Below are 19920 nucleotides of genomic sequence, written 5' to 3'. Positions count from 1 at the left end.
ACCGCTTAAGCGGCCGGCCCACTGTGGCCAATTTGCTTCCGCCTTCTACCCAACGGCCAAGTCCGTTTCCAGACATCCATCGTTTCCAGACATTGACGACTGCATGCGCATCTACGTCTATAATCCAGGCATATCCTACGCTATGCCCGTTTTTTTCTCTTCACACCCAGCAAACAAGAGACAAAGAGGAAACGAACGGCGTCCCCCGTTGTCGTTGTTGTTGCTTTTATACGAATAATACAGTGGCGGAGACGCTACCTTTGTGTGTGTGTGTGTGTGTGTCGTTTTAAACCAACCCAACCCCCAACACACACTTAGAGCTCTCCCTTGACGGCCTTGGAGACCGACTCGGCAAAGTACTCAATGTTCGAGTTGTTGAGGCCGGCCATGGAGATACGGCCGTCGCGGGTGAGGTAGATGTGGGCCTTCTGGGCGAGCTCGTCGACCTGCTCGGGCTTGAGGCCGGTGAACGAGAACATGCCGATCTGCGACTTGATGTGGCCCCACTCGCCGGGGGTGTTGAGCTCGACGAGCTTGTTGTACAGCTTCTCGCGCATGTCGATGATGCGGTCGGCCATCAGCTTGACCTCGGAGAGCCACTGGGCCTTGAGCTCGGGCGAGGCAAGGATGGTGGAGACGAGGCGGGCGCCGCTGGGAGAGAGAGTTAGGTATACGTCTGAGGAGGGGAGGGGAGGAAAGCCTGCTTGACTCACTGGATAGGGGGGTTCGAGTACGAAGGGCGGATGATGATCTTGAGCTGCGAGTCGACGCGGGCCTTCTCCTCGGGCGAGGCGGTGACGAGCGAGACGGTGCCGACACGCTCACCGTAGAGACCGAGGTTCTTGGCAAACGACTGGCAGAGGAGGATCTGGTGGCCCTCCTCGACAAAGTGGCGGACGGCAAAGGCGTCGCGGTTGATGTCACCCGAGGCAAAGCCCTGGTAGGCCATGTCGAAGAAGGCAAAGTGCTTCTTGGCCTTGACGACCTTGGAGAGCTCCTTCCACTGCTCGACAGTGGGGTCGACACCGGTGGGGTTGTGGGCACAGGCGTGGAGAAGGACAATCGAGCCCTCGGGCATGTTCTCAATGTCCTTCTTCATGGCCTCAAAGTTGAGGCCGACGGTGGCAGGGTCAAAGTACGAGTACTTCTCCGACTGGAGGCCGGCGCGCTTGGCAATGGCGGTGTGGTTGCCCCAGGTGGGGTTGGGGATGTAGATGGTCTTGTTGGGGTAGTGCTCGGCAAGGAACTCCATGCCGATGCGGAGGGCACCGGTACCCGAGAGGGTCTGGGTGACGGCGAGCTGAAGGGCACGGCGTCAGCTGGGGGGGCACTGTCGATGAGTTTCAAGCTGTACTCACGCGGCCCTCCTTGATGGGGGCAGACTCGGCACCGTAGGCGAGCTCGGCGGCGAGCTGGTCAAACGAAGCAAGACCCTGCACGTGTCAGCGTCGGTGTCGTTTGTCGTGGTGGTCGGTGTGTTGGCTCACAGTAATGGGGAGGTACTCCTTGTCACCCTTCTGGGCAAAGAGGATCTCCTCAGCCTTGGCGACCGAGGGGAGGACGAAGGGCTTGCCGTTCTCGTCACGCTGGAGGTGAGTGTTAGTGCTGCTGCTGGCGGGTCACAACAGAAGCACACTCACGTAGGCACCGACACCGAGGTTGATCTTCTTGGGCGAGGTGTCGGCCTTGAAGTTCTCAGTGATACCAAGGATGGCGTCGGGGGGGCTGTGGACGGCGCGTCAGCTGCTGCTGCTACTGCTGCTGCACTTGCGGTAGGCGGCCGCCCAGGTTGGGTACTCGAGAGCACGAGGGTGGGCGGCGGCCGGCCGACGACAAAAAGGCAAACTACTTACCCGGCCTTGACAGAAGCCCAGACGGAGACGGAGCGGGCCATGGCGGGGGTGCCGCGGAGGCGGAGGGCGGTGCGGGTGGCAGCGGTGAGCATCGTGGAGAGGTGCGTGAGAGAGATGTGGGGATGGAGAGATGAGAGAGAGAGAGAGATGAGATGGCTTTACACGACGGTCCCCCCCTCCTGCCTCCCCCGCTTGGCCCGACTCGGAGATGCCAGGAAAGCGACAGTCTCAGGAAATCTACTCAGTCGAGGTCTTTGCCAGGAAATTGTCCCGGAGCGGTTCCTTCCATGGGCTCACATTCAAATGGGATTAGACAAAATGCAATACACGATATACCCCCGCTAATTACCGGCAATTGTGCCGATTACCATTTTATATACAGGGTTTTTCCGGTGCCCATCTCGTCGATGTTTTCCTCCTTTTTTTTTTTCTGCGCGCGCGCGTACCCGGCGGCCCACGACGATGGACGATGGCATCATCGGCCGATTGCCTCTCGTGTTGCTGTTGCTGCTGCGCGGTGGGCCATTCGGGATCCCGGACCGGCGGGAGAGTGGGTAGTGGGTATAGTTGTTGTCTGCTCACACACCTCGTCTCCCCTGTATGCATACCCAGGCATACTTTGATCCCAATGAATAGCATCCATCTGTGCACCACTCTGCTGTGTGTGCTCTTGACAACTCGGGACACCATCGCACACCCGTCGCTTACTAGACGCGTCGACTCGCCATTTGCACACCATCCCCCTCATTCCTGTTTCCCCCGGGTGTGCAAACGCGCCGAAGAGGCACCGAGAGATCGCGGGAGACAGACACAGCCACCGACAGAGCCGCCGGCAGATGCAGTCAGCCAGACAGACAGCCGCAGAAACCGGGCACACGCGTCACACGCGAACACACAAAAGAAGCAAAACACACCTCCCCCTCCCCCCACTCCCCACAGCGAAACCCCTACGCGGGGCAGACAAGGCCTCGTAGGCCCTAGAGAAACGGGCCGTGCAGCGCTCAGCGTGCGTCCTGTCGTGGCTGCCGTGGTGGAGCCTGTTAACGTGTTAACCGAGAGCATGCAGCCTGGGGCGGGTGTCTCCGATGCCGGAAGGGGGGGGGGGGGGGGGGAAGAGGCTGCAGGACAACGCCGTCCATCGGTCTTTGGGTCTTGTGTCACCAGCTTTTGTATGACACCTGGGGGACACATTTCCCTCCAACCACCGTTCACCACCTCCACCGGCGCACGTGGCGCGCGATGAACGAGCATGCAAAATATTGAAACCATGACACCCAATTGCCACCCAACGAGTCAATCCAACTACTCAACCTCATATCCCTTCTACAACCCCACACACACCCACACCATGGCCAAGCCTACACCCACCCAGGAGGAGCTCGACGACATTCTCCTCTCGGCCCGCTTCGGAGAGGTCGATGAGATCAAGGCCTTTGGCGAGCAGTACGGATGGGACGCCCTCGCAGGCGCACGGGACGAGCGCGGAAACTCGACGCTGCACATGGCATGCGGTAACGGACACCTGGGTGAGTAGAAGAGAAGAGGAGAAGGGGGAGGCGAGGAAGAGGAAAGAGGAGCAAAGCAGGGGAAAAGATACAAGATCTTTGGTTGCAGCGGAATGGACACAGCAGTCGGCTGCATTCCGCTGTCGCCGTCGCCGTCGCCTTCACCTTCACCTCACCTGACGCGCACACCATGGCCAACCTCACCTGACCACCCACAGATGTCCTCCAGGTCCTCCTCGAGCACCTCCCCGCCGCGGCGCTGCAGGCCACCAACGAGGCCGGCTCGCCTCCCATCCACTGGGCCGTCCTCAACAACCACGTCGCGTGCGTGTCGGCCCTCGTCGACGTTCCCGAGGCGCGTGGCGGCGGTATCCAGCTTCTGCACGTGAGTGTTGTCGTTTTGTGGAGAGAGTTGGTGGCGGGCATGGTTGGGTGGTCTTGCCACTGGGTAGAAGACGAACGATGGTGGCAGCTTGGGTCGAGCAGGCTTCAATGGCCAAGCACCTGGACGAGGCTGGAATATGGCAATGCGACCTCACCCATGCGCGACCTCACCGACCACACCCCCACATCCCTCTTCCCCTTGCCCATTTGCCCACCCACTGACACCTGCCACAGCAGAAGAACGCTGCGGACCGCGACGCGTTCGCCGAGGCCATCTTCGCCGGTGAGGGCAAGGAGGAGGTCGCGGGCTGGATCGAGGGTTTCCTCTGGAAGGCCGAGGGCGGCGACGACAACCCCAACATCAAGGTCACCGAGACCGAGGACGGCGAGGTCAAGATGACCGTCGGCGAGGCCGAGGGCAGCGACGACAAGCCCATCGACAGTGTCAAGGACATTACGGCCAAGGCCGAGAACCTCGAGGTTGCCGACAAGCAGGAGGCTTGAGAGGCGCGTGAGGCAGCTGCCACTGCAACTGCAACTGTCACGCACCTTCTTCCTCGCTCGCTTTGGTTGGGTCATTTTTTTTGGCGATTTAGATATTACGAAACCACCACCACCCCGTGTATGCATATTGACTGTTCCGATGTGTGCTGGTGTGCCAGTGTGTCCGTGCGCTGGTGTGCTCGAGCAGAGCAGCATTGTACAAGATCCACGAGAACTGCATCAACAAGGAGACTTGGAAACTACGCATAAGACTACCGACTGCTGCTTACTGACTACTGACTAGTTGTTACTGTCTGCCGACTGCCACTCTTGCTGCTGGCTGGGGTTTCTCTTCTCCCCTCCGACACGACCACCGCCACGGGCTCATCACCTAGAGCTTGCTCTTGGCGGGGACCACTTGGTCGGCAAACGCCGCCACGTCCTTCCACAGCGTCACAGGCTGCTCGAGCGCGATAAAGTGGCCGCCCTGCGGGGGGGTATCCTGTCAGCTAAATCCATTACGCAAGACCCAGCAGACACTCACATCGGCATGGCGTTTCGCCCACACGACGTTTGCGCGCTCCTTGACCATCGAGATTGGGGTGGGGTAAATCTCGAGCGCAAACTGCGAGTAGCCCATCGGCTTGGAGATGTACGCCGGCATGGCGTCCTGCGGGCGCTTGTCTGGCCCCCACCCAGCCCTGTACTCCCACAAACAGGTTGCCTGCGTGTTGGTGAACCAGTACAGGGACACTTCCTTGAGCACAAACTCGATGGGGTCGGGCACGCGTGCGTGCATGAGCTTTTCGCCGATCCAGGCCAGGCTCGCAAGCGGAGACGACTCCAGGACGGCGCCAATGGTGCCGGGCTTGGTGGCGTGCTCGACCAAGTATCCGAGGCCGACGGCTTCCCATGTCTGCGCGCGTTTCATGGCCTGCTGGTCCACGGCGTCGAGGTCGGCCATCTTGAGGTTCTTGGACTTGAGCAGCGGGTAAAAGTTGAGGTGGATCCCTGTGGTGTGTGAGCCACGAGCCACGCCTCTCCACACTCACCCAGACAGCTCTCGTGCTGGCTCAGCTGGCGCGTGACAAACGACCCAATGTCGCCGCCCTGCGCGAGGTATCCGCGTCCTTTATCCTTACTGAACCCCAGTCCGCGCATCAGTGCGTCCCAGATCCCGGCGTTGTCCCGGCTCGAGAACGGCCGGTCCAGCGGCGGGGGCGACGACCACCCGTACCCGATCAGGCTGGGCACGAGGACGTGGTACGGCAGCGTCGCAGGCGCGTACGTCTCCGTCAGGTGCTTGAGCAGCGGCGTGAACTCGAGCACGGACCCGGGCCACCCATGCGACATGACGATGGGCACCGCGTCGGGCTTTTGGCTCCACAGCGCGAGGAAATGCACGGCGTACGTGTGGCCTTCGAAATCGACGTATGCGCGGAACCCGGGGAACTGGGCAATCTCGGCTTCGACGGTGCGCCTGGGGGGAGACAGGTGTGAGCAAAGGTCAAGACGACGACGACGACAACAACAAAGCGCGCCTCCGCCCCGGACTCACCAGTCAAACACCTGCCAGCGCTTGACGGCCTCGTCGACCCATGCATGCCTCACGCCCAGGCTTGCGGGCCCATTGACGTTGTCCCATGTCTGCGCGCGTTTGGGCGGCGTGAACAGGCGCGCCTTGAGGTCGTCAATGTCCCCGTCGCTGACCCACGGGACGAACGGGTGGATCGGGAACTGGGGGCGGTGGGGGAACGTCGACCACGTCTGGGGCATGGTTGCAAAGCGTGGGAGAGGGTAGTGTTGTTCGTGTAGAGAGCAGTAGGTGACCGGGCACAGCGTGGGTGTGTGAGCACGAGCGAGAGGTGCGTTGATATGGCCAGAATGTAAACGCACGGGCTGGTCCGTTGCTGGAACGAGCGTTCACGGCCACCACCCAGAAGCGGCCGGTTAATTCGACTAGCCGCGTCGTCATAATGCGCGCGTGCACACCTTGTCGGCCATGCCCGACAGTCCCACCAGGTTACACTCTTCTGCAGTCACTCCATGTCCAACGCCGTGGGAGGCATGCATGTGTCGTGTTCGCTTCACTACTAGCTTTACTGGCATCACTCGCTTCACTGCCTTTCCTCATCACAGGCGGCACACCCCGCTCGGCCGGCAAACGGAGATTAAAGGAGATGGAGCATGGCCTGGGGCGTTTAGCTCAGTCGCCGAGCAGGTTCTATGTTGTTGCTTTCGAGAAATGAAGAACCTTCACAACAAGAGCGCACGTTGTTAGTTAGTGGAATGTACAGTGGGTTTAGTCTGCTTTCTTGTTCGAATGGTGTGGGGAGTTGGTCATGTAGTCGGAGTCGACTCTCACGTGCTTGGAGCGGGTAGAACCAGGAGGTGTTGGGAGGGGAAGAAATGGCAGGGTCATTCGCTGCTGCAAGTGGGTTTTTACGAAAAGGGATGTGGGAACGAAGAACTGTGGCGAGAACGAAAGGAGACAATGAACAATGCCACAGCGGTGTCTGTACCCCCACCATCTCTGCCTGTGACAGTTGAAGTGAGGACATACGCCAGGTGCCAAAAAAAAAACGTCTTCCCAATAACGACCACTTGCAACGACCCAGACCCCCTCTGTTGCAGCTTCTCGTGTTTTTTATGCTGAGGCATTGATGGTGGCATTCGTCTGGTACCCTAATGTACGACAGACCCAACGTGTGCGGATTATGAAAATAAAGAAGGAAATCGGCGTGGGGAAACTCTACGGGGATTTGGAGACCAAAGACTCCAGATATAATTTTTCGGGGTTGTGTTTTTCTACATCGTCTACCAGTGGGGGGCGTTGAGGAGCATGCCCATGAGACAGCCGGCAGCGGTACCGGCGACGGGGACGGTGAGGACCCATCCGAGGACAATGTAGCCGAACGCGCGCCAGTTGATGGCCTTGGGGCCACCCGAGACGAGGCCGACACCGGCGGTGGCACCGGTGATGCACATGGTGGTCGAGACGGGGATACCGTACTGCGACGCGAGGAGGACGGTGATGGCCGAGCCGAGCTCCATGGAGAAACCGCGCGAAGGCGAGTGCATGGTGAGGCGGTTACCGAGCGAAACCATGATCTTGTAGCCGTAAGTGGCGAGACCGATCACGAGCATGGCAGCACCAAAGGCGAGAATCCAGGTAGGGGTAGGGGTGTTGGCCGGGGTGACGGACGAGGTGCTCCAGATGTAGTAGATGGCAGCAAAGGGGCCGACGGCGTTGGCAGTGTCGTTGGAGCCGTGGGCAAACGAGTTGGTGCACGCAGTGAGGACCTGGAGGAACGAGTACAGGTGCTCGGTCTCGTTGTCGTACTGCTGGGCGCGGGTGTGCATCTCGTGGATGCGGTCGCTCTCCTGGGCGTTGCCCATCTGGGCCTTGTGGATGTCGATCGACGAACCGTAGAGGATGACCTTGGGGATCTGGTAGCGGACAAGGACCCAGAGGTTGCGGGGGAGGTACCAGGCGCCGATAATCTTGCGCGAGTCGTCCTCAAGCTCGGCCAGGGGGACCTCGGCGGTGGGGCGGAGAGTAGGCGACGAAGGCTCGGTGCGGTGCTCCTTGCCCTCGAGGTCGGCCTCGGCCTCAATGTCCGAGCCCTTGGTCTGAACGGGCGAGGGGGCAGCAGCGGCAGTCTCGGCGAAGACGTCAGTGCCAGCAACGTGGCCGTCGTCGCGGCCGTGGACGCGGTAGTCGACGACGTGGGCCTTGGTCTCGTCCTGGGCGGGGACAGGGCGCTTCCAGAGCAAGGGGCCGAAGAAGAAGTGGTACCAGCGGATGCTGCTGTCCTTGCGAACGACCTTGCAGTAGACGTAAGGGAGCCAGAAGATCATGGAGAGAATGGCAACGACAAGGGCAGTGAGGACAATGGCGAGGGCAATGGTGGTCTTGGGGAGCTTGTCGAGCTTGAGCGAAGGCGAGCCCTTGTACACAATCGACATGGTGAGGACGGCGACGACAGTGAAGAAGTAGAAGGGCGAGATCATGAGACCAGCCTTGACCGAGTTCTTGCGCTCAAGCACGGCGTACTTGGTGATGAGGTAGACAATGGCACCGAAACCGGCCGAGATGGCGGGGGCAATGCCAAAGCCAGCAAAGATGGTGGCGAGACCCTTGCCGTTGTTCCAGCCCCACTGGACAGCCGAGGGGCCGTCGAGGGCGACACCAACACCGGCGAGGGCAGAGACAATCGAGTAGGTGGTCGAGACGGGCCACGACTTCTTGGTGGCGATCATGAGCCAAGTGGCAGAGGCAACGAGGGCACAGGTGAAAGCGAGCATCTCAACGCCGGCGTTGCCCTGGAAGACCTTGAGCGAAATGATACCGTTCTTGATGGTACCGGCGACCTTGGCACCAACAAGCACGGCACCGAGGAATTCACAAATGGCAGCGAGAACGATGGCCTGGCGCATCGTCAACGAGCGCGACGACACCGAAGTGGCGAACGAGCTGCGCTGGGTCAGTGGCTGTTTTTCGCTCCGACCCCGCGGGGGGGCAAGTCACACGACTCACTTTGCCACATCGTTGGCACCAATGTTGAAGGCATCGAGGGCCGCGAAAAGCAGGCCGATGGCGAAGATCCAGTCATACTCGTGGAAGTATGCCATTGTGAGAGAGTGTGGCTGTGGTTGGGTTGGCGGGGAACGGGATGAAGAACCAGACCACTCGCTGACAGGCGCTCTTTTTGAACGACCAGACGGTTCACGGTTGTCAGACGACCGACTTTGCAGCCACACCGCCCAAGCGGCAACATGCTCTACTTTCCGCGCACTATGTCCAGAACAGGTCTCAGAAGCTGAAATCAGTCTTCGAACGTGCATCGGTTAGCAGGTACACATGTAGACGAGGTGCCACGACTCGTCGACTGAGCAGCACGTTTCTACAGTGCCAAGACTGGATGGCTGCTTGGCAGGATGATAAAGTGTCGGTGCCAAGCCTTTTTCCTTTCCCTCTTCCGTTCACTCCTCCGCCCCCCCTCCTCATTGTCCTGCGTCTGGCGCTGGCGCTATTGCAGCGTTCTACCACACGGGGTAAGGCCCAGCTCACCCCCGGGCTTACATTCTAACGTGCCAGCCCCGTTCCACTCTGTGCTCCACAGCAGTACGGCAACGGCGCCTCCGGGAGGGCTAGGAGGTGACAGATCATGACATGCAGCCACCACCTGACTGGCCCATGCGCTCGCCTCAGCCCGCCCTTGGCACCGCTGAATATCTGAATGCCACACCGCAACGTTGCTTGCCTGTACCATATCAGAGACAGACATTCCACTGCATGGCAAGGGCTGTGATTTCATGACGCGTATGATGATCCAGACATTGAGAAACGACAGACACATGTGTTGTGTCGGGCGTGTGGTAGGTCGGACGGCGAGTTGCGCTTCCGGACATTTCTCTCTCTGCCTACCATTTCCCTGTCGACCTTTAGCAAACACTTTGCCAATGGAACCAGAGTCGCATGAAGTCACAGAATGATGCCTTGCATACCGTATGCCCCCCGCTTTCCAGTCTGTGCACTCTTCAGAGCTCTGGGCGGATCTGGGGAGAGGGCGTATGGGATCTCTTTGACTGCTTAGCGCGGACGGTTTCCAGCAGGACAAGGCCTAGTTGCTCGCCCATGGTCGCTAGTCTCAGCACTAGCAGATCTTCACAACTAGGTGTATTACGGAACCAATGCTCTGCACCTCTCAGCATGACGTCTACTGCATGCTGAACAGAGACCCCTCCTGCAGAGTGGTTTAGCAACATCCGGAAAAAAAGGTGTGGACGGCGGCGGCGGCGTTGTGCGCCGTGCCTGACGATACACTGAACGGACCGAGATATGACGAGCTGGGCGGCACGTTATTCGCTGACGAGGCAAACGTGTCTCTTGTATCGCTCGAATGGTGGTTCTTGGCATTGCGACATGACCCATTCAACCAGGACCCATGCATGTGCCCCGGCGGCACCCTCCTCTCCTCCTCGTTCGCCATGCTACGCGGGACAAGTGGGCCAACAGCTGGCGCCATGCGGGCTGGCGCACGGCTTGGCTTGGCATTCAACCAAACCTCTGTCCTCACTCGCCCATGCTCTCATGTGTGGCTGTCAAGCGCTCAAGCGAGAAGGCCACAAACGTGCTAAATGTGTTCTGACGTCCTGCTATGATCTACCCCCTCACTTACTGAACTGATGCTCCGAACCCACGGACTCCGCGGTGCCGCGAGGAACTGCCACTGTTGCCGAGATCAAGTCCATCCAACAAGCTTTGGCGGCCGACACAGGCCCGATCGTCATGTTCGTCAGGACCATGTCCGGGGAAGGCCCCCTTCTCACAGCTCCTTCCAGTGCACAGACCGGCGTGGTTGAGCTCCGCATGCTCCGCAACTGTGCGGCACGTTGTCCACAAGCGACTGTGGGTGCCTGGTCGAGCGGAATAGTGGCGGATACGCGAGGAGCGCCTACCTAGTGGGCCTAGTGGTCCATTGACCACGTTCTTCACTAATGCCCACACGTCCACACGCCTCTCTGGATGTAGGATGGTAAAACGGTCGATGCCAAGACCACACAGACGCAGAGTCATCCCAACTCGTACGCTGTAGTCTGGAGTGACGCAACCCATGGGCATGGACTATCAGATACGCAGGCACTTGCACCTTTGTGGCATATATAGCTCGACTGTAGCGGCACAAGAAGCGCTCTCCAGCAGCTCTGCCACTCTTCACTCACAGAAAATCGACCTCCGACAATGGTCGCCTTCAAGCTCCTGGCCGCTGTCCTCGTGGCCGGTACTGCCACTGCGCAGACGTTCCGTCGCTCTGCCGCCTGCCCCAAGCTCGGCTGTGTGTACCCGCCCGACCAGGTCGACTTCATCGCCGGCCAGACCTTTGACATCCGCGTCGAAGTCCAGGCTCCCGTCAACGGATCGGAGGCTTACAACAATGGTGTCCCCAGCCCCGACTTTACTCTCCAGATCGGTTCCAAGGGCTCCAAGCTCCAGGACGTGACCAAGTTCTTCGGCATCAAGGCCGATGCCGAGGGTGAGCCTTTGACCTCCACTTTCAAGAGGCTAACGGTCTTGCAGTCGAGTCGTACAACTTTACCTACTTTGAGGACCTCTTTGCCAAGGAGGAAGGCGCCGCCACGCCCGTCAACGTCCTCGCCAAGTCGTACCGCAACATCCAGCTCCACCAGCCTGGAGAGTACCACGTCGTGTTCACCTACAACAACGGCATGCAGACCACTGCTACTTGGACTGTTCTGCCCCTCCCCAAGAAGCCCAAGGCCAAGAACATCATCTTCTTCCTGGGTGACGGCATGGCCGGGTCCATGGTCTCGGCTGCGCGTCTCCTCGCCCACAAGACCATCAACGGAAAGTACCAGACCATGCTCAAGATGGATGAGGCCGAGGCCTTTGGTCTGCAGATGACCCACTCGCTTGACTCGTTCATTACAGACTCGGCCAATTCGGCGTCGGCTCTGTTCACTGGGTAGGTGGAACGAAGGGAAAACAAAAAAAAAACCCCCCTCCGAAAATAAAATAAAATCCCGAAAAAAGGCTGACAAAATTAGCAAAAAGATGACCGTCAACGGCCTCAACATGTATACCTCGACCGGCAACGCCTTTGGCTCTCCCAAGGTCGAGACCGTCTTTGAGATGGCTCGCAGGACCCTTGGTATGCAGATCGGTGTGGTCAGCAAGGCGTACATTGCCGACGCGAGCCCTGCCGCCGTCTGCACCCACACCTCGCAGCGTTCGCAGTACACGGCCATTATTGAGCAGTACCTCACCGGTGTGAGCGGCAACTACAGCTGGTTCCCCTGGCAGGGTGTCGACCTCCTCTTTGGCGGTGGTGCCGAAAACTTCCTTCCCGGACCCGGCAACGGCAACGTGTCGCAGTTTGACCGCTGGGCCGAGCACGGCTACCAGGTCGGATTCAACAACACCCAGCTCCAGGCCTTTGACAACGCGCAGCGCGCCCTGGGCATCTTCACCAGGGGTAACCTCAGCACATGGCTCGACAAGAATGTCTACCCCGACACTCTGGCCAATGCCATCCAGCCCGACGGAACCCAGGGAGCGTACGACCAGGTAAGTGGCGCAAGAAGTGTGTCCGCTATATGCCTGCTGACATGCCTTCCCTTTAGCCCGGTCTCAAGGAGATGACTCTCAAGGCCGTCGACATGCTCTCCACCCGTGCCAAGAAGCGCAAGACTGGATGGGCCCTCTTCTCTGAGGCCGCCTTGATTGGTGAGTCTTACTTGATCATTGATTCCGCCGTCCTTGCAGCTAACACCCACCCGCAGACAAGGAGATGCACGTCCAGGACACCCAGCGCGCTCTCGGTGACCTCCTCGAGCTCGACGACACCATCCGCGCAACCCTCGAGCACCTCAAGAAGATTGGCGAGCTCGACAACACCCTCATCGTCGTCACCGCCGACCACGGCCACGGCTTTGACGTGTTTGGCTCGGCCGACACAAAGTACCTCGCCAAGCAGACCACCGACCGCAAGAAGCGCGACGCCATTGGCGCGTACATCAACTCTGGTCTGTCCGACTACGTCGTCCCCGACGACGTCCTGGCCACCAACCACACCGTCTTCACCGGCGAGCAGGGCAGCGGCTTCCCGGTCACTTGGGACCCGCGCTACGCCATTGCCCACGGCTGGGCGGCCTTCCCCGACAAGCGCGAGGACTTCCGCACCGCCACCAAGCACGAGCGTATCCCCGCCACCAAGAACGCCGAGGCCGGCAGCGGATACTTTTTCAACCCGGACGACAAGCCCGATGGGTTTGGCATGACCGGAAACATGGACGGCACCGAGGCGCAGGGCGTGCACTCGCTCGTCGACGTGCCCATCTACGCTTGGGGCCCCGGCGCCGAGCTCTTCCGCGGCGTCCACTCCAACGTTGACATTGCGTTCAACGTCGCTGCGGCCCTCGGCCTCGGTCGTAACAAGAACGTCACGACCACCTACCAGAAGTAGAAAACACGTAGAGTTAGAAAAGCTGGTAATAATCGTGAGACAGATGGACCCTGGAAGGTGTTCTACCGGGTGATACATATAAAGATGCAACATCGTTTTCTTTTTTGTTCCTTGCTTCTGTGCCACAAACCTCACTCCATGCAATATGCTACACAACAGCTACGACATAATCCCCCTCCGTGACATAGTACCCAACCTCTCTCCCCTCCTCCATCTCCTCCACCGGCTCCCAGAGGCCCATGACGGCGTCGTGGCGGCGGGCGGTACACACCGTCACCTCGGCGACTTTCATCGTCCGCGCCGCCTTCTTCTGAAACATGCTGACGGGAGCCGAGGGCAGGACACGCAGCGTAAACGTCTGGCCCGATGGCGGGATGACGTTGACGTTGATGAGCTTGGACTTGAGCGTCGTCTGTGCCGGCTTGGCCTTTTCGGCCGGACCGTGCAGCTTGACCAGCTCGTCGTAGCGGCCCCACGTAGACGTGGGTACTGTTGCAGGGAGGTGGTCGACGTAGTGGATGTAGTACAGCTCGGCGTCCCAGCGCTCGGCAGATGTGACCTGGGTGTTAGAGAGTTGAGCGGACCGACCCTCAACTCACTGTTGTGGAATTGAGCATTGTCAACGCGCCCAGCTTTGCCACCAGGATGGGTCGGTCGGAACGCGGTTCTCCAGACATGTGCAGGGGGTCAATGGCCCGTGACGGTGATTCCTCCACTATCGCCTCTTCCTCCTCGTGCGATACGGCACACGAAATACGCAAGTTTTGGAGCTTGCCGCCTGTCCAGTCTGCGAGATTGTCAATATCGCGCCACGCCGTGACTCGAGCGTCCGACAGTGCGATGCGAGTGAGATTGGCGAATGCAGGCCCTGTCCGCTCGGGAATGGTCGTGATAGGCATGCCTGACAAGTTGACGCATTCAAGTGACGGGAGGGGGACGAGGCCAGAGGCGATCGCCGTCCAGGTGTCTATGGGACACCCGTCAAGGCTGAGGGTCTTGAGATGGAGCGACGCGAGGTCTTGGCCGGGTGCGAGGGCAAGGCTGGTGAGTGGGGAATTGTCGTTGAGGTAGAGTACTTCGAGATGAGGAAAGTGCGAGGCAATACAGATTGCCTGGGATCAGCTGACATTCCCTTTTGTAGCTCACCTCCGCCCATGTGTACCCCGCGTCGCCCAAGTGCAGTTCCACGACGTTGTTGAACGCGGAACGATACCTCTCGGCCTGTGCGTCGGACAGGCAGGTGATCGGGGCCATTCGCGAATGACTGTTCTCAGCTCGATTCTTCAAGTGCCTTCAAGCTCACTTCAACACAAGCGTGGTAAGACCCTGGAGATGCTCGGTAATCTCTGCCACCTGATCCCAGCTGGCGACCAGGTTCTTTGACAGGTCTAACGTCCTCACACCTGAGCAGGTGAGCCATGATCTTCACACACGCACGATACCCACCTTTCAACCTCTCCTTGAACATTACACGCTCCTCCTCACTGCCTCCAAGCGTCCCCACCCACTCGTCATCGAACCCAATCTCTCTGAGACGCTCCAGCCTTCCGATTCTCTTGCGCACATCCGCCATGCCGGGAGCCTCGACAATGATGGCCGCATTGGAGGACCCGAGCACGACCGCAGCTGCCTCTTGTTGAGAAGGAGCAGACTGCAGCTGGTGCTCGGGACTCAACGCGCCATACCGCTCCTCCACAGCAGCGACGAGCGTTGTTCCGCACACCAGTGGGGTCGAGCCGGGGACATACTTGATGAATGCGCCCGCGCCAGGCTGCAGTGTCTGGAAGACTTGTTTGCCCTTGTACGTTCCCGAGTGGCCCTTGCCACAGGAATCGTCATCGTACTCCACTCCCAGCCATACCTGCTCGTTGCCGCCGGGCAGACGGCCGATATATCGGACCGTCAACGGGTGGCGTGTCTTGGCGTGAAGGTACCGGCCGCCAATGGCGAAGGGAAAGGCCGCGTTGGATGTGGATGTGGGAAGGTTGTGAGCGGTGGTGATGGTGATGGTGGTGGTGGTGGTGGTGGTGGTTGAGCAAGAGGCGACAGCTGTTGGTATCTGTTCTGTCATCCTGGCCCTCTTCCCTCCTGGTGTGTCGTGCGTCGATTGGGCTGTACGATGGATGTGTCAACATATGGGATCACGTCGAACAGACCTCCTCCACCGGCCACCCATGTGCATACGGAAGCAAAGATGCCACGCGTATCCCACGTGCTACCCGCTTGCCACACGGACGAAATCGCTCATGGCTCCGAATAACGCCGGGGGGTGAGTGGCCGGTGGTTGGGTGACTGCCTGGGGTGCGTACCCACCCAGGCAGCCAGAGGCAGGCGGGTGGCCCACAGGCTCTCCGTCTGCCAGCAGCAGCAGACCGTCGATTACAACCTGCTACTTGCTCCGTCGTCATCACAACCTCACCACTCACCACTCACAATGTCCATGCTCCTCCGCACCGCCCCCCTCCGCGCCGCCCGTGTCGCCCGCCAGCAGGCCCAGCAGGCCCGTGGCGTCCACTTTGAGAACAAGGTCGACCAGTGCGTGTTACTTGGGACCCCGAGGAGATGCGCGGGATCGCGATCCTTCGTCCATCTCCTCGTCCCCCCGTCTCGATCACCTGTAGCTGACGCTTGCCCCCTTCCCCTTCCCTCTAACCTGAACCCTCCTCGACCTGCATCTCGTGTCAACTTGATCGTACACAACAAACTCTCTCGATGCCAACCGCCACACCCGTGCCACTCATGTCACTACACGCAACCCCATCGCGTAAACCCACAGCGCCATGCCCACCAACGTCACCAACAAGCCTTGGCTCGCCGCCAAGCTCGCCATCTACACCGTTGCCGGCTTTGGTCTCCCCTTCTGTACGTCTCCCCCTTATCCTGCCACTGCCGTTGCCGCGTGCTGACCCTTCTCTCAGTCGCTTGTACGTTTTGCCCCATGGCCAACAGTTTCAACGGCACCACTGACATGTTTCCTCAGCGTGGTTCCACATCCAGAAGGCCGCCGGCAACTAATTGCTCCAAGTCTTTCCTCACAACACACCCACACACATGCACAAAATATATAGCGGAATACCGTTCCTGCTGCTCATCAGAGATTTTGGCGGCGCCGGTGACTGTCTCGAGGTTGTCACCCAGGCCGAGCGTGGCTTAAGCCCCACGGCGCTCTGTTGGGTGGCCTCCGACTTGCTCCGTATGGAGAGCGCAACGGGTGGCGTCGTCGGAAGGCCGTGTGTCAGCGCTGCGCATTTTTTTGCATACCATGTGTGTCTCAGTTGTATGCTGGTGGAACGAAGGCGTCCACACCGTCCATGCTGGCGTGCACGCTCGTTGTTCGACGGCGCTGTTGGGTGTTCTTGTGTCTCGGCACGGACCGCAGGCTTGAGAAACGGAGTGCGCGGGATGTCCGCCATCCCCACGTGACTAACTGGGGGGGTTCATATAAAATGACACTGGCTGCGTCATGGCCGCCACCGTATTATACGCGCGTGGTACAACGGCACACGGCTGCTGCTGGCCATCTCGTGTGTGGTTGTCTCAGCGTCGCGTCCAGTGGCCAGTGGATTATCATCTCTCTTCCACCCCTCTCATCAGCATCCCCACCCCCACCCACATACACCACCCACAACGCACACTGCTGCGATGGACGCGCTCCGCGTCGCAAAGGTCGAACGTGTCGTCCTCGCTTGCACAACTCGCGACCCCCCGCACACACACATCCATGTCGAAGGCACTCTGCACCTGACACCACACCATCTCATCTTTCGGCCCAACGCGGACAGCGTCGTCCCCGGCGCCGAGACCGGTTCTCATGCAGAGCCTCAGGCAGAGAAACAAGAGGTATGGGTCCCTTACCCGACCATCAACAACCTGCAGCGCTTGCCGCAGTCGGCGGCGGGAAGGTATCCGCTCTTTGTCGGCACCAAGACGTTTGACTCGTACACGTTCCTGTTTGAAAAGGACCGCGAGGGCGGCGCAGAGGATGTGTGGCAGAGTGTAAAGGACTGTGCAGTGGCTCGTGAGTGCTTGAGCTGAGAAGTTGCGCGCTGCAGCCGGAGCTGATAGAGCCAGAATCGGTCGAGCAACTGTACGCCTTCTTCTACACTCTCCCGAGGTCTCCGGTGGCGTCAACGTCCAAGGCGCTGCCCGATACAAGTGTCCAGAACCCCTTGACACTTGGAGAAGACGACAAACCCGTCGGCGGTGCTGTTACACAGGCCGCCCCGACCAGTGGGTGGATAGCGTTCAACCCGCGCGCCGAATTTGCGCGCCAGGGTGTCGGATCCCGCACAAAGGCGTGGCGGTTCACCGACATTAACCGTGACTATACATTCTGTCCGACCTACCCGTCCAAGATGGTCGTGCCGAGCCGTATTTCGGACACGCTCTTGACGTATGCGGCAAAGTATCGATCCAAAGCTCGAATCCCAGCACTCTCGTATCTGCACTGGGCCAACCATGTAAGCTGAGAACTTCGTTGAACCGAGCTGACAGGCAGGCTTCGATCACTCGTTCATCGCAGCCCATGATTGGCATCAAGAACACGCGCTCGCCACAAGATGAGCGTCTTGTTGAGTGCATCTTCACCTCGCACCTCTCCCCGGACAGTGCATTCTCCTCGACTGCAGGCCCATCGACCACACCTCCTCTGCACATTTACGGCGCCACGCCGACAAACCTGATCATTGACGCACGACCCACAGCCAACGCCATGGCGAACCGCGCCAAGGGTGCCGGTACAGAGAACATGGACTGGTACAAGGGCTGCAAGAAGGAGCACCTGGGCATCGACAACATCCACGTCATGCGCAACAGTCTCAAGAGCGTGGCTGAAACCCTCGCCGAGGCCGAGGCGTCTCAGATGCCTGTCGACCGGGAACGACTGCGTAGAAGTGGGTGGCTCAAGCACATTGCTGCGATCATGGAAGGATCAGTCACGATTATCAAGAACATTCACGTCTACTCGTCGCACGTCCTTATCCACTGCTCGGACGGCTGGGACCGCACATCCCAGTTGAGCGCCATTGCCCAGTTGTGTCTCGACCCATACTTCCGCACCATTGAGGGTTTCAAGGTGCTCGTGGAGAAGGACTGGCTGGCCTTTGGCCACATGTTCATGCAGCGCTCCGGCCACTTGTCCTCTGACAAGCTGTTCACCGCCACCCCGGAAAACTTTGACCAAGACGAGGAGAGTGATGATGACTTTGGCGGCGCCATCAAGGGCGCGCAGGCCTTCTTCTCGAGCGTCACAAAGACGTTTACGTCCAGCTCGCACTTGAAGGAGATTTCGCCAGTCTTCCACCAGTTCCTCGACTGTGTCCGCCAGATCCAGCGCCAGTTCCCCGAGCGCTTCGAGTTCAATGAAGACTACCTGCTCGACTTGCACTATCACCTGTACGCCTGCCAGTTTGGCACATTCCTGTTCGACTCGGAACGCGCGCGCCGTGTGCCCCTGGGTGGCAAGGGCAAGGCTTACATTGACCGCACGGTCTCTGCATGGGACTGGTTCGACCTCCCGGCCCAGCGCCAGCAGTACCTCAACGCAGACTACAACCCCAAGTTGGACGATCGCGAGTCGCGCGAGCACGATGCCGACATGGGTGTGCTGATTCCCGACGCCAAGGACATCAAGTTCTGGCACCGTCTCTTCAAGCGCAGCGAAGAGGACATGAACGCGCCAATGTCTCGATTTCTCGCGCCGGAAACACCTTCTGAGACGCCTGAAGAGGTAGACTCGTCTGCCGAGGTTTCGCGCCAGCCGTCGCCGCGCCCACCAGCTCCTATCCGCCAAGACTCGGCGGCCAGCTCGGTCGCGGCAAGTGTCGCCGGCCTGCCTTCCCCTGCGGCCGCGAGCTCATTCGCCCGCCTGCCCACGACCGTCAACAAGAACTCGTCGGCCGCGGCGCAGGCTGGTGCCGGCTGGAACTGGTCGCAGCTCTCCAACGGTCTCAGCACGGGCGCCCTCACGGCCTTCAACCAGATCAAGACGAGCGCTTCCGAGGCCGTCAAGCAGCTCCGCGAGAGCGCCGATGACGAGATGTGGGGGGCCACACCGGGCTCTACTGCTCCTGGTGGATCGTACGCTCCCGGCACAGGCATTGGCGAAGCGTCTCGCGGCAACCTCCCGCGAACCGCTCTGCGCATGCCCTCGGAATCCAACCCGTGGACCGTCGAGTCGCCCTCGGCCATCCTCGCTGCCGAGGTCGCGTCGCCATCAGTCGCGACGCCCTCGGCGCGTAACCCCCCGCCATCGCCCAAGCGCGAGACATCGGCATCGACGACGTCGAGCAGCTGGACGCACGCGAACCCATGGGGCGACGCACCCGTCAGCCGCAGCCTGGCGGACCTGAGCCTCGACGATGTGGCGGGCAGAAAGGCCGCGGCGAGCCCTGCTACCGAGGTCAAGCCTGCGCCTGCACCTGCACCTGCGCCAGCACCATCACCAGCACCAGCACCAGCAGTCAAGGTTGCGCCAGTGGCGACGACCCCACTGGACCCCACGCCAGTCCCTGTAAAGGAGCCCGAGCCAGCAGCGCCAGCGCCAACGAAGCAGGCGACAGACGACGAGCTCCTCGCGGCGGCGCTGGGCGGCGACAGCAAGGCGTGGGACCCGCTTGGCGCGTTGTAGCAGAGTACGTGGGCACTGGGTGAGAAGAGAGTAGATTGCATGCGTAAGACAGTGTGTAGAGATGGTAGATGCAGCAT

General features: G+C 60.0%; 8 protein-coding genes across 8 annotated transcripts; 4 read left to right on the top strand and 4 right to left on the bottom strand.

Annotated features, from left to right (window-relative positions):
• Positions 1–314: 314 nt before the first annotated feature.
• On the bottom strand, positions 315–1894 carry AAT1_1 (aspartate transaminase aat1; the record flags this gene model as incomplete). Its single annotated transcript, XM_028617847.1, has 6 exons — positions 315–651; positions 714–1300; positions 1359–1433; positions 1488–1586; positions 1641–1725; positions 1854–1894. 6 exons carry the CDS (start codon positions 1892–1894, stop codon positions 315–317), a joined length of 1224 nt encoding a protein of 407 aa, XP_028473525.1.
• Positions 1895–3201: 1307 nt separating this feature from the next.
• On the top strand, positions 3202–4246 carry EHS24_002102 (uncharacterized protein; the record flags this gene model as incomplete). The annotated part of the gene is made up of 3 exons (XM_028617846.1): positions 3202–3379; positions 3577–3743; positions 3977–4246. The coding sequence occupies 3 exons, from the start codon at positions 3202–3204 to the stop codon at positions 4244–4246; spliced, it is 615 nt and encodes a 204-aa protein (XP_028473524.1).
• Positions 4247–4616: 370 nt separating this feature from the next.
• On the bottom strand, positions 4617–6001 carry EHS24_002101 (uncharacterized protein; the record flags this gene model as incomplete). Its single annotated transcript, XM_028617845.1, has 4 exons — positions 4617–4712; positions 4770–5236; positions 5278–5705; positions 5784–6001. 4 exons carry the CDS (start codon positions 5999–6001, stop codon positions 4617–4619), a joined length of 1209 nt encoding a protein of 402 aa, XP_028473523.1.
• A 1041-nt stretch (positions 6002–7042) lies between these two features.
• Positions 7043–8860, bottom strand: EHS24_002100 (uncharacterized protein; the record flags this gene model as incomplete). Its single annotated transcript, XM_028617844.1, has 2 exons — positions 7043–8702; positions 8766–8860. The coding sequence occupies 2 exons, from the start codon at positions 8858–8860 to the stop codon at positions 7043–7045; spliced, it is 1755 nt and encodes a 584-aa protein (XP_028473522.1).
• A 2113-nt stretch (positions 8861–10973) lies between these two features.
• Positions 10974–13215, top strand: EHS24_002099 (uncharacterized protein; the record flags this gene model as incomplete). The annotated part of the gene is made up of 5 exons (XM_028617843.1): positions 10974–11265; positions 11310–11715; positions 11798–12317; positions 12374–12476; positions 12533–13215. The coding sequence occupies 5 exons, from the start codon at positions 10974–10976 to the stop codon at positions 13213–13215; spliced, it is 2004 nt and encodes a 667-aa protein (XP_028473521.1).
• Positions 13216–13363: 148 nt separating this feature from the next.
• Positions 13364–15286, bottom strand: EHS24_002098 (uncharacterized protein; the record flags this gene model as incomplete). The annotated part of the gene is made up of 5 exons (XM_028617842.1): positions 13364–13774; positions 13815–14327; positions 14362–14479; positions 14519–14618; positions 14662–15286. The coding sequence occupies 5 exons, from the start codon at positions 15284–15286 to the stop codon at positions 13364–13366; spliced, it is 1767 nt and encodes a 588-aa protein (XP_028473520.1).
• Positions 15287–15649: 363 nt separating this feature from the next.
• Positions 15650–16230, top strand: EHS24_002097 (uncharacterized protein; the record flags this gene model as incomplete). Its single annotated transcript, XM_028617841.1, has 4 exons — positions 15650–15750; positions 15992–16077; positions 16134–16139; positions 16196–16230. 4 exons carry the CDS (start codon positions 15650–15652, stop codon positions 16228–16230), a joined length of 228 nt encoding a protein of 75 aa, XP_028473519.1.
• Positions 16231–16857: 627 nt separating this feature from the next.
• EHS24_002096 (uncharacterized protein) lies at positions 16858–19843 on the top strand (the record flags this gene model as incomplete). The annotated part of the gene is made up of 3 exons (XM_028617840.1): positions 16858–17233; positions 17281–17675; positions 17714–19843. 3 exons carry the CDS (start codon positions 16858–16860, stop codon positions 19841–19843), a joined length of 2901 nt encoding a protein of 966 aa, XP_028473518.1.
• Between the last annotated feature and the right edge of the window lie 77 nt (positions 19844–19920).

The sequence above is a fragment of the Apiotrichum porosum genome (assembly GCF_003942205.1).
Source record: "Apiotrichum porosum strain DSM 27194 chromosome Unknown scaffold_12, whole genome shotgun sequence".
Classification (NCBI taxonomy): Eukaryota; Fungi; Basidiomycota; class Tremellomycetes; order Trichosporonales; family Trichosporonaceae; genus Apiotrichum; species Apiotrichum porosum.
The sequence above is the reverse complement of the archived record's forward strand: the minus strand, read 5'-3'. Positions and strand labels throughout refer to the sequence as shown.